The 14014-nt window shown below is 40.6% G+C and overlaps 1 protein-coding gene across 2 annotated transcripts in view; it reads left to right on the plus strand.

Moving 5' to 3' along the window:
• gria4b (glutamate receptor, ionotropic, AMPA 4b) overlaps positions 1–13722 on the plus strand; it is a 113475-nt gene extending 99753 nt beyond the window's left edge. The window contains exons 12-16 of one of the 2 annotated variants that reach the window (XM_034889567.1): positions 1205–1403; positions 2586–2833; positions 6525–6639; positions 8742–8879; positions 11728–13722. In XM_034889567.1, the coding sequence (XP_034745458.1) occupies positions 1205–1403; positions 2586–2833; positions 6525–6639; positions 8742–8879; positions 11728–11892 (865 nt within the window). In that variant the 3' untranslated portion in view covers positions 11893–13722. Of the gene's footprint in view, positions 1–1204; positions 1404–2585; positions 2834–5755; positions 5871–6524; positions 6640–8741; positions 8880–11727 lie in introns of both variants that reach the window. The other variant, XM_034889565.1, reaches the window with a different exon arrangement.
• Positions 13723–14014: the final 292 nt, after the last annotated feature.

Genomic DNA, 14014 nt, shown 5'->3' on the forward strand with positions numbered 1-14014 from the left:
TGCTCTACTGCAGCACTTTCTCTATTGGAAATCGCCTTAGCTGCTACAGCCACTTTCAACGGCAAAGACCGAAAAAACAGAGGTTTCCGCACCAATTCTGTGGTTCGAGTGATGCTTCTTTGGGAGGCTGTATTGGCAGAACCCTCTCATTTGTTCAATTATAGTACCCTTAATGTTTTTAAAAGGCTCTTTAGCAATGGTAGTAATGCGGGTTCTTTTGGCTCTCATATTATTAACTGTATGTGGATTTAATAAGAGGAAGGAGGCTACCACCCTTTCTGTAAACGGTGCACATGCATTGAGATTTCAAGGCACTGAGAACCCTCAATGTATATTGGGAACAATGGACTAGGGCCAGATTGCAGTGAGACACAGTGGAAAGACCAGCCAAGAAAACACTGATTGTTGCAGATGCCTCTCTCCTCCCCTTTCCATATCCCCATCTCTCTCTCTCTCTCTCCATTTGACAACGAGGCCTGAGGGTTTTGTCTCCTCTGCTTTTTGATTTGCACCAAGGGGAGATCTTGTTTGTTCTCCTCAATGCAGCATTTATAGTTTAAGATTCCCCTCACAACCTTCTGCTGCTCCTGAGCAACGGGCTATCTGTCTCCCCCGAGCGAACAAACATAAAAAGAACAGTGCCGCTGCCACGCCGGATGCAGGACCTGCAGCTCTTTTCATCCCACCAATGTACAAAGAGAGGAGGGTGGGGAATAAGGGGCAGGAGTAGCAAGTCTTTTCTTTATTTGAAGCAGGCTAAACACAATCAGTTGGGATTTTTTTGTGTGGCAATCTACGCTGATGAGGGGTAAATACAGCTCTGAAAGGTTTGAGTGTTGTTGGAGCGCCACCTTGTGGTGGCACAGCAGCGTTCTTGGAATCCACAGTGGTGGCTTGTCTCTCCATGCTTCAGTCATATTTCATTCCTTGTATATGTCTCTCTTATTGTATTTTCCAACACTGACTGGCTGTTTTCTCTCTTTCTATCTTACCCCACTGATCCCTCTTTCTCCTCTCCACCTTACTCTTATTTTACCAATCCTATAAACATTTTCCTGGACTTATGTTTTGGCAAAACCCTACTTTGGTTCCTTCCTTTCCTCTTTTTTTGATCTTGTCCATCCTCTATCCCCTCTGCCTTCTAATCCTTCCAAACTGTCCCCACAATATTCTTCCTCTTTCCTCCAACTCCCTCCTCTTCAAGATCGTTATCGGGTCGAATTGTTGGAGGGGTGTGGTGGTTCTTCACTCTCATCATCATCTCGTCCTACACGGCTAACCTGGCTGCCTTCCTCACTGTGGAGAGGATGGTTTCTCCCATTGAGAGCGCTGAGGATCTGGCCAAGCAGACAGACATCGCCTACGGCACTTTGGACTCTGGCTCGACCAAAGAGTTCTTCAGGGTGAGTTGGAGTTGGTTAAAGGTCTACTCTGAGACAGGTAGGGGGAACTCATGCTGCACTCACATCTTTTATACACCAGAAATTACAATTATTCCATCCTCATTCATTTTGGGAAATAGATTTCAGAGGAAACGTAATCACTGCCCTTGATATAGTTCAGTGGCAAATGTTTTCCAAGTGAAGGAAGTTATACACAAGGTGAAGATGTAGGAAGATTAGATTAGATACTTTATTGATCTCTGAGGGGAATTCACACAGAGACAGGCTTAGAGGTAACAGATCAAGTTATCTTTGAATTAAGTAATCCAAAACTAAAAACAAGCCTTATTAATAAAATTAAAGAGGTAACATTATGACAGCTGCATACAATATATACACATTGTGAGACCTTAGACATAGTGAGTAACAGACTAAATGAATTGTGCAAAACCTTTGCACAACTGTGCAATTCTGACAGCCATGTATGAATAATAAGTAATATAAACATTAATATACAAACACTGTACAGTAGTACTATGCGTATACACAGTATATACTGTATATTAGGAATTGAAGCAAACACTATGATAAAGCATATAATATGATGATAATGATGATGATAATTTTGGCAAAAGCACGATAACAACAATATAGTAGTTCTGTAGCAATATAATTTAGTTATGTAAATAAAATAATGCAGTGCAAATATTAACATTCGTATGTGATATAGTCCTAGTTACAATGTGCAACATTAAGACTTTGGTCTCTACGTTTTGGAAAAGATAAGTTAAATGTCAAAGCCAACAAGTCAGTGCTGACTTTCTATAATACACCACTGTACTGTGGTAAAGGCAGACATCTCAGAGACAAATCTCTCAAAATATCATTAAATCAAACCAGATGTGCATGGCTAGATCCCACTGGGATATGTGGGTAAACGTGTTTATATACTGTATGAACTGACCCATATAATACCCAACGTGTAGAATATTGTTTTTCTAGCTATGGTAAGACGATTGTCCATGGTGTTCCTTGACGTGTATTTAGTAAGAATATGTTAGTAAACCAGTAATGCCAACTTATGAACTGAAACTCCATCTTTTCTCTATGCGGTGTTGTATGCAAATATCTTTTCTCCACTCTTCCCTCACTCTCTCACACCACATCTACCTGTGAACTTCCAACCCCCTCAAAACCCCACAGCGGTCAAAAATTGCAGTCTACGAGAAGATGTGGGGATACATGAAGTCTGCCGAGCCCACAGTCTTCACCAAGACAACGGCTGAGGGCGTGGCACGAGTCCGCAAGTCTAAAGGGAAATACGCCTTCCTCTTGGAGTCCACCATGAATGAGTACACAGAACAGCGCAAGCCATGCGACACAATGAAAGTGGGAGGAAACTTGGACTCCAAAGGCTACGGAGTAGCTACACCCAAGGGTTCACAGTTAAGGTGGGTGGAATAGTGTAACAATATGTTCTACGTGTTGTTATGGTATTCCACCTTCCCTGGTGTGCCGCCTTTTGTATCTTTATTTGTCTCAGTTACTTTCCTTGGTGTGGGTGGGTGAGGGCGCTTACATGTTTGTTTTAATGCAGAAGTAGTGGCTTTTATGTCATTTGTGTTTGTTGCATGTATGTGGGGATCATCATGATCATGAAGGGGTTATTTCATTTTATTTTCTTCACAGCCCTCCACACCAGGTAAATATATGTGCTTGTGCTTGCTGTTTGGGCAAAGATGTTGGCATGGCATGCTAAACGCTCTAGTAAACTTTTGAAAATGTCTTATTAAGAAAATGCCATTTTAGATAATCATCATTTTATATACAGATGTAATTAGGAGAGATATTTTACTAAAGCTACTTCAGCTTTCCTTCACAGTTGACTGTTTCTTTCTGTTCAACTAAGTGACAAATAGTGTTTAGGGAGCCATTTGAATGCTCAGCACTGGGAAACTCTGCCAGACTCTGTGACTGCCTCCTGCACATAGTGGAATTTACAGACCTGCCAGAGAGAATACAGTGTTATTACTGTGGGGAGTTGCACGTTCATTGCACTTTCATTTCGCACACTCATCAATCAAAGCCCGCTGGCAAGGTCTCACCATAGGGAATGGATATATTTCCTAAAGGCAAAAACTTCACAGGTGTGTGTGCATGTATGAACACATCTATAAACCAGTGGAGAACAGCTCCATGACGCTTGCAATTTTGTATTTATTCCTGTAGAGGTACAAGAACATGTTAGAATGTAAAAATACTAGAGTCTGCAATTTTTCACTACTGTATAAATAGATAATAGTGCATTATTGCTATTATGGATCATGTGTAATTAGAACAAGAAAACAAGAACCAGACATTAAGGTTTTTTATTCTGTGTGAATAGTTGCCAACAAACTTGGGAAGTTTGTTCCAAAGCAGCCAACTCCTCACAGCCAGTAAATCCAACCCTGTTGGTTTTCTGTAAATTCCTCTACACATGACGCCGAAGGAGAGCAGAGCAGCTACTGGTTTGTTTTGCAGCCAGACTGGTGTCAGTTTTCAGCCACTGCTTTGACCAGGAAGTGTCCCTGACAGATGACGGTAGTCCACCCCCCTCCGAGCCTCCATCTTGTTATTTGGGGGATTATCATCTTCTGTCAGTCACTTGTATGGATACCAGCGCGGAAACACACCAGCAACATTGAGAGCAGACAAGGCTGTTGGTCAAGGCTGTTATTTTACATGGCTCCCCAAACAACATCATTAAGCTGAAATATCTGCTGTGTCGCTTTGTGTTTCTGATCCATTTCCATTTCTGACTGGTTTTATTTTTCATAATGATGCAAATAAATTAAAAGGATCAAAACACACACTGAGGCAATTCTCTTACTCTAATCACCGTCATCACTACAGCCGTCTTCAAAAGAACCCATGGAATTAAAACACGCTTATTTTTAACGGCTTTTCATAGACATTTAATGCAAGCTAATCATGATTTTCCAGAACCGCATAATGCTCAGGAATCTTGTGAGCTTTGAATTGGCTGACGTGCATACACTATATACATGTGTAAAATAGGACTAAATTATTTGCAGGTGTCTGGTCCTCAAATCGCTGGCTGGTGCAAATATTTCGGCACTGGCGGCTCCAATTGCCAACATTTTGCGCCAATAACTAATGTTTTAAATCTAATTTCTGTGCTTGAAATAAGAAAAAATGAATTACTCAATTTTACAGTGTTGCCCATGTTTTTATCCCTGTTAGGGTAGAAAAACATTATGTGACATTGACATATCTGCATTTATACTTCACAAAATGAATTCCGACCATTGGCTTCTATAACCAGCGGTTGCCAACTTTTACATCCCTTAAAGTGAAGCAACGTTTATAGCCTACCCTAGTCACAGATTACATTCACTTTATCTATGTGTTTCTAACTAATGTTTCCTGCTCTGGTTGATTTATTTGGATAGTTTTTTTCAAGGCCTAAAACTTAATTTTAGACTTTGGTCCTAAATTAAAGTATTGGACAAAATCAAATCTTGACCAGATAATGGCGTTAAAGAAATAGGAAACCATGACGCTCTGTACCAAGTTTTGTGCCAATCTATCAGGTATGTTGAGACCTGCTGGTGGTGCTAGATGTAATGTCTTTTGGAATCATCCTCCGCGGACCATGAATGTCCATTTAATGTGTTGAGATATTTAAGTCTGGACAGAAATAGTACATTATCAGACAATAACATTTCTCCTTTTTCTTTCCTATCTTGTTAATCATCTGTTGCTAGCAGATCTCATCAGCTATAGCTAACTGCGTAAGCTAATGCTAACGCAAAAACTTCAAATCGACTGCTGACTTTTTTAATGTTACCAGCAGATTGGTTTTAATACAATAACCCAGTAAAAGATATATACTCATGGATGGGTCAAAGTCATATTGGCCCTGTTGGCTACTAACACTAGTGTATCTTATAAACGTATATAACATTAATATTGCATAACTTTTTCTTTTATTATTATTCTTTAGTTTATTTTGACCCAAAAAAATAGCAATAAAATAAAATATTAAAGCACAACAAGCCAACTATATTTATGAAGTGTTACAGATAAATTGTTCAATCTGTCCGAAAAGGAGCGGGATGAAACCCAAGCTTGTTATTTTACCACCCCTCATTTTACTTAAGACAGAACATTCAAGGGGAGAAATTTGTGTTCAGTGTGTGTTTGGGTCCTGGGATGTAACCGTTTAGAGCAATAACGCACTTTTCCACCCTTGTCCCTCTCTTATTGCTACTTCTCCCTCCCCCATCCCCTCCCCCTCTCTTCCTTCCCTCCCAAATTGGACAGCATACTCACCCCCCTCTCAACATATATGTTTTATCGTTTTCAAGAAGTGCAGTTAACCTGGCAGTGTTAAAACTCAATGAGCAAGGCCTCTTGGACAAATTGAAAAACAAGTGGTGGTACGACAAAGGAGAGTGTGGCAGCGGAGGCGGTGGCGAGAAGGTTAGCCGCTATGTCGCTATGCCCATGTGACCTTGATGTGGGTAAAAGAGTAATGTGTTTTGTTGGTAACAGGAGCATCTGCCGGGTCGACCACCACAGTTGTCTCCTAATGACTATAGGAAACTTTTGATCTCAAGAGGAGAGCGATTACTGTCAAAGCAAAACTATTTGCTGTACTGCTTATGTAATGATAGCTTGGATAAGTAAAACTATTGCTTTGGATATGTATCTCAGAATATGACAGTAGCCCCGTATTGGGTGTTTAAGTGTACTACTAAGCATGAAGTACATTGTCTTAAACAATACTTTTGGGTTGACAGTACTAACCTCTGTGCTTTGTAAGAAAGGTCCCGGCAGTATGTGCCTGTTCCAGAAAAGCGATGCAGCCGGGACCCCACGTATATATGTCTGTTAGCTCTGCCCCTTCCCCTAATATCTCCCAATAAACCCAACCCTGCAAACATCTATCTCGACCAATGAGCAAAGAGACATGTAGCATAAGTGGGGCCCCTTCCTGGCTTCGTCACTTTGTGAAGAGTACTGAGCTGCTCTTGTTGGGCTTCTTCTGATTGAATAACATAAAATAACATGTCCTATGATGTTATTTATGTTATTTTCCCCACCCAACCCTTCCCCGTCCCCCGTGATATGAAGAACGCCTGTAAACCTTGCCGTATTGAAACTGAGTGAAGCAGGAGTCTTAGACAAACTGAAAAACAAATGGTGGTACGATAAAGGGGAGTGTGGACCCAAGGACTCGGGAAGTAAGGTCAGTCTCCACCAGCCCGGGAGCCTCCCCTCCTCTTTTTGTCTCTATGCACACCTTTATAACGCTGGCAGTATTGTTCTGTTATCACAGCAGGCTGGCTGACATGATGCATACACACAAAGTATTTTGAGAAAGCGCGAGTGACAGACACGTAGGTAGAGACTTAAGGCGTAGCCTGAGGGATACAGCATGACAGAAACAAGGCATGGTGCAGCGCTAACAGTTTTAAAGCAGCTAATCTAGTGCAGATGAAGGATCACATTCACAGTGGTTGTCACCTAAGACTGTCCCAAGGAATGTTACTGTATGTCACACTTGATGTCAGTATGCCTCAGCTGTAGTAGCACACACACATGATGTTGATGCACTGGAGCATGGAGAGAGCTGCCACATTTTAATAAAGCCGCATGAACCTTCCACATCAGTCATGTCCTCTTAAACAGATCCATACGTGTAGGACACACGCTGTCACCTACAAATGAGACCAAGCATGACAGGCAGAATTTTGTGTCAAGGTAATAAGTTGAATGCCCCTTAAGGACAAAGTTGATTTATCAGGGGGAGTAAGTAGCAGGGAGGGGCAAGAGTCAGAGCTCTGAGAGATCAGCTGTATATATTTGAATAAAAAGGGGTTAAAAGGTGAATGTCAGAGCTGACAGACAAGTAAGCCTGTTAAAATATGTAGGGAAATTGAAGGGCAAGTTCATCCAAATTACAAAAAAACGATATCCTCATTTACCTGTAGAAATATTTAGCCATGTAGATAATTTGAAAATCCAATATCTCTTTTCAGGAACAATGTCCTTGTTGCTTTAGACAATGGACAGAACATGCTGTCACCTTTTATTCTCTGCAGTAGAAAGTGGATTAAGTCCCTTTTACATTGTGCAAGTGTTGACAATTTTGTACAATCTTTGGTCAACAATCAAACGACGGGCCCCAGATTGCACCGTAAGACAGCCACCGACTGCCGATTATTAGCTTTGGTAACCAAACATAATTGTCAGAAGTTGAATGAACTGCTACGATCAACGTCTACAAACCAACCACTTCTCAACTATTAAATTAAAACTATCAAATTAAATTAATCTGCAACTATTTTTTATAATCATTTAATTGGTTTGAATCATTTTTATCAAAAATAATATAAAGTTTCTATTCCAGCTTCTTAAATGTGAAAATGTTCTAGTGTTTTTCACTCTGACAGTAATATGAATATCACTGAGTTGTGGACCAAACAAGACATTTGATGACATCATCTTAGGCTTTGGGAAACACTGATCAACATTTTTGACATTGTACATACCAATCAAGTAATCGATTAATTGAGAAAAATTATAAAATGATGCTGAATGCACTTCCCAACACATTTTCTAAGTGCCATTTTATGCCATTTTATGAAGTTTAGGAAAAACACAGGCTTACACAAACCAAAAGATGAAGGCAAATTGAAAAAGATGGCAGCTCATATTAGCACCATGGTAAAAGCCTGTGTATTCATTTGCTGCATTTTCAAAACATAATAAAGATGGATGATGCAAGCTGATGATGCACCTCTGATCTAATTCACTTTTTACATCTTTGCACACATCTGAAATACCTCAGATTAATACCGTCAGATTTATGTCATGAACTTAAAGCAGTGGATGATCCAAAGTGAATGGGACATTGTTTCTGAAGAAAAGTTGCTGCTGATTTTTCCACTGTTGTGAATACCACAGCGGCAGGTAGAGACCAAATCTGCATATTGCAAAACAAATAGAAATAGAACCAAAACTATCTGTCGAACAGATCGTTCAACACAGAGAGCGGAATGATTTCTGTATAATGCTTTCTAAAATATTTGAGGCAGGATGATAGCAGGAATTTATTTTTGCCAGCATGGCCACATAAAGCTGTGCAACATTAGACTGAAAGAGTAGAATAGTGTTGTGTTGTTGTGTGAGTGTGTGTTTGTGTGAATAATGTAAAGTTGCTGTGTAATTCTTTCCACATTGTCTTATTTGTGTATAAAGAATAGTGAGTGTTTTTGTGTACTTTTTGCTAATTCTGCTAAAACTAGCGCTGACTTTTGTGTTTGTTCCTCTCGCCGCCGGCTACAGGACAAGTCGTCCCAGGCCCTCAGCCTGAGCAACGTTGCGGGGGTCTTCTACATCCTCGTCGGGGGCCTGGGCCTGGCCATGCTGGTCGCCCTCATCGAATTCTGCTACAAGTCGCGCAACGAGGCCAAGAGAATGAAGGTGGAGGCCCAGTCCCAACACCCCCATTACCACCATCCCCACCACCACTGCTACCCCTGCCTGCCAGACAGGCAGCCCCCACCATAGCCCGGAGCCTAGCCAAAGCCAGACTCCGAGGCCCAGCCCCATCCACAACTTAGCCAAGTTTAGAGAGGTTTTAAATAGCAGCGATGGGGAAGCTGATAAGTTGTAGTTGGGGTTTCCGTAGAATGTCTGCCTAAGCCTTGCCCCCCCCCCCCCCCCCCCCCCCCCCACTAGCTTCCTGCACAGAGACTGTAAGTGACACCTATCATATGTCCGTGCTAGCTTTGCCATGCTGAGTGACTGTTGTGCCAGTGGCAAAAACGCTTCCCACTTCTCTGTCTTATCTGCTCACTATGTGGTTAATGTGACGTCCTGGTCTGCGTTTGAGTTTTTGTGACAGGAAGCGATGAGTCATCTTCAAACATAACGTTGCCTTTACTGCTTCACAGCTTGTTTGGCTGCAGACGTTGGTCCTCATTTATCAAGCGAGCATACCGTGTAACCCATTTTCCTGGCAAAATCCAAAATCTATTACTCATTCTGAACTCATGAAGATAATAATCATGTATAGGACAATTACGCAAGCAGCTTCTAACGCCCCATGATTGCAATCATTAAGTGGCAACCAACACAATGGGGAAGCAAGGTGACAAAGTAAAAGAGTGCCAAAGTCTGCATAAGAAGGGAGGCTTGGGACGGGGATGGGTCAAACAAGCACAGGACATTTAGTCCATGACTCAATGACGTTCGTGATGTCACGTCCACTGTACTGTTCTCATTTTAGTAGTTTCACATGACTCATTTTAAGCCAATCTCTGAAGTTTTATTAAACTTATTACTTATTAGGACTTTTACTGACAGAATTTAACTTGTTCTTTTGCAAGGTTAACTAATGTACGTATTTAAAACGGTGCCTTTTACGTTAAATAGAGCGGTCACATGATTATGGTGTTGATCATGGTCATGTTTTGTGGTCACATGTTTAAAATGGCCACCTACAGAGAGGTTGCCGCCTAACAAGAAACAGAATTATGGGTTGTTATGAGCTGATTGCGTAACGGTCATATGGTTTGTTTTGAGAATCTTTACAATTAACATGACATGTTTGATTAAAAACTATGTTTTGTTAATAAGGAGAAAATGTGAGCATGAAAAGACAAATTTACACAAATTAAGATTAGGTAATTTAATTGGCACACAAATTATAGGAACATTCTTAGAATACATTTCTAAATGTATTAGTTCACACACACAGCTCAAAAATTTGACAGAATTTGAGTGTTCCCTTTCCACCCTGCAGCTGGGTGATACAGCTTTTCCTCTTGTAGTATATTAGTGGGAAAGTCATGTTAAATGAGGACCAATGTCTTACTTGTACACACACGTCTACACTTGTGAGGACATTTCATCAAATTGTAGTACATTTGTCCATCTAGTGTGTAGTCTGAACTTCTGAAGCTCCAGTTATTTTTTTATTTTCACACCAAACCATCAAAAGTTCTTGGTAGCCTTGTGAGGGCCTAAACACACACATGCACACATTTTAATCTGAGTAGTACTGAAGCTGAGGGATATCTCTGTCTCAAGTCTGTCAGTTACAATAGGCCATCAATGTACAGCCACACACATGGCATGGCAACACATTTAATGATAAACCAGATCTGAGCACAAAGGACATTCTAGATAATAAAGCCATATTTAAACACTCTACATTGGAAGTTAAAGTAAGTGAGTATCCCTCAATCTGAGCTGACATTGTTGATGCTCAGCCATTGATATTTCCCCCAGGTCCTTGACTGACCGACTTTCAGATATCTTTTCACACTGTGTATATCTGTCCAACGTGGTTATGTGTCCCCCATCAGCACTTCAGCTCAATCTCTTCATTAGCTTGACTGTGCTTAGTCAGCGTCCCTGTCCCACTGCCTGCAACTATCACTCACTGTGTAATAATTCTGTTGCTAATGGATTTACATGTAGTATGGGGCTGGCTTGATACTGTACTGAATGGCTACGAAACGTGTTTTGTTAGACTACTGTTTACATGGAACTGCACTGTATTTCCAGGCTGTTTTTACACATTATGTTGAAGCCGATTGGACTTTTGGGGTTGGAGTTCTGCTTAAGGTTCTTGGAGACAGATGAATGGCACTAGTTGAGTTAAACTGTGATGGCTAATGGTTGAAATGTACATATGTTATACATTTGGAAGTAGGCTAACTAATTTAAAATTATACTGCCAAATTCTTCATTAGGTTAGTAAGCACTGGGCTTCAGAAAATGTTCCTCTTCTTCTTATCTCTTGTGTTTTTACCTGAGCTTCAGCAGAGCCCAGAACACAGCTGCATAAGTCCCGGTGGCTAACCCCCCAAACTACAAATTACAAGTGTGTTAATCATCAACATAACACTGAAAACAGACAGGGCAAGGGGCCAAACGATCAGACAGGTAATAAGTAAACAAGCCAGCAGTTTAGAAAGATTAGCTACTAACCACTTTATTTGAAGGCTAATGTAAAAGTGGCTGCATCCAAAATATTGGCAATAATCAAAAGGGGGTGTTTCTTACCCTATCTGACTTCTAATGTCAGTGATCCCAGATCTCAGCAATTTCTTTGATGAGTACAAATGTAAATATTGAAGATAGCTCTATCTCTTTCAGAAAAAATACATTTTCACAAGCTTTAAACGGTATCTTGATTGAGGATAATCTCAGAACAAATTTGTCATGAACACATCCTAAAACTCCAATCTGCAACCGTGCAAATCTTTTTTCTTTTTTTTCTACCTGCACCTATATAAAATCTCTTTATTTCTCTCCTCAGCTAACATTTACAGAAGCCATGAGGAACAAGGCCCGTCTGTCTATCACAGGCAGCGTTGGGGAGAACGGACGGGTGCTGACACCCGACTGTCCCAAGGCCATCCACACCGGGCCTCCCCTGCGCCAGAGCTCTGGCCTCGCCCTGGTCTCCTCCGAGCTCCCTTGAAAACCAAAAATCTCTCAAGTGCCTTATTTCAATAACAAGAAAAAAAAACAATAATCACACCGTCCACGAAAACAACCAGAAACTTACCACAAAGAAACAGGATTCACACACCCAACAGGTCACCTCCAGTGGGCGAGACGGGACCAACAGAGGCGCTGACAACAAATCCCACTGTTGAAGGCACGACTTTTTGTGGCTTAATGATTTCTCTCAGAAATCTGTGGCAACCAGAGGCAGAACAATCTCAATTTTATTTTATTTTTTAACTGTGTGGCCACACAGAAGAATCAAAGGTCATGGGAATCCACTGGATCCATTCAACCTTTACCACTCCAGTGATGTGAAGAGGAACATGAGTAATATCATGGGATATGATAGAGATGAAGACCAGAAAACTGTAAACTTGAAACTGTGCATTTTTTTTTTTTTTGGATTGCTGTGAATTGGCAAACAAACGGAACCACAATCAAGATTGTTTTTCAAACTGAACAGTATTTGCTACACAGACAGGAGCAGCGTTCAATAGACAACAATCACACTAGATATCAATAACAAGTGACACTGGGAGAGTTGTAGCTCAGTGCCATCAAGATATGATGAAAAATATTTGTATACATAATAACAGAAATAAACTTGATTGATATTGAATAAACGAGCAAACATAAAGAAACTGTGAAAAGAGGTAAATATGTACAGTATATTCCGTGAAAAACTAAATGAAGACTTTAGCTGTACATAGGGACGACTGGGTAACATGCTTGCTTTTTAAACAGATGTACATAGCAGATACTGTAGTGGACAGACAGACAGTTCGTTTTTGTAAATCATCTTTAAAGATTTTATTCAGCGCAATAATGAAAAAGATGATGCCACTTGAAGGAGGAGTCTTGGGAAGCAGCGTCCATTGTGTTGAATACTTTATTGTATTATATAGGAACATTCAAACTCTTAATGTGAAGGGGTATCAACTGCCCAAATATTCTGATACCTGTTACATACAAATTCATTAATATATTCAACAATGAATGTTAAGTAGCTCCACCCCCAATCCTTAAACCACACCCTCACTGTGCAGATGTAGACCCAGAGAGGTGCTCATGAGTAGAGCTTTATAAATCAAGTTCTGCAGTCAGAATATAACTATTTTTTTCATTCTTTGATCTATTTTTTGTACGGAGAAATTAAAAAGAAACTGTCTGTCTCCTGGTTTTAAATGTCGACAGTCCAGTACCATCAGGGTAGATGTTTTAGAATATTATTTGTGTGGAGACAAGTCAAAACCATGATGCAAAATGAAATTCAAAAAAAAAAAGCCATCTATCACTCACTATGTTATTTGAAATGTCTATTCTATTTCCAGTAAGACGTCGAACCCGAACTGATGAAGCCGTTGTTTGTATGTTGAACAATGATTCTAGAGCCCTTCCTCATTGAAACACTGTGGATCCTCCGGGTGGCTGGACACACTGTACAGAAATGTATTTGCTCCAGTCTCACTGACTAAAGTGTCCTCATCTCTTTCTTTTTTTGGGGAAAATGGAAGGCCAATCTGCAACAGGATACAGAAAGCCACATCTTCAGCAGCATCAGCCGACGATGGCTGTGGCTCTAAATGTTTTGGTTTATTTCCAGTTCTCATCCGGTCCTTTCCCATGCACACGTTGTGGCCGGGCGGCAACGTTTGCAGCGGAGAAACCAGCTGAAATGTTTCAGGTCATGCCTTTTGTTGTCCTGCCATCCGTCTTTAGAGCTTAAGTGTAATATGGCGTCTTATTTTGGTTTAATTGTACATCTTTATTTTGATCTTTTTTAAGTAAAAACTAATTTCAAGTTGCTTTGTACTGTCATTATTTGACAGGGAGATAACAGAGTAGCATGGTTGATGTTTGTGTTTGTGTCCTGCGAGCAAAATATGTCAACTAGTAACAGATTGTCATGAAACTTTGTATTTATATTTATGGTCCTGATGAATGAATGAATGGATGGATGCTATAAAGGATGAATCCTGAAGTTTTTGGAGACCCCTTGACCAAGGCCGGATTACAAGCCATGCAAGGTAAATAACTTTACAAGGCCCCACTTATCCAAGGACCACCAAAAGTCTTGGATTTGCTCTGTCGCA

This window comes from Etheostoma cragini, chromosome 13 (genome assembly GCF_013103735.1).
Source record: "Etheostoma cragini isolate CJK2018 chromosome 13, CSU_Ecrag_1.0, whole genome shotgun sequence".
NCBI lineage: Eukaryota > Metazoa > Chordata > Actinopteri > Perciformes > Percidae > Etheostoma > Etheostoma cragini.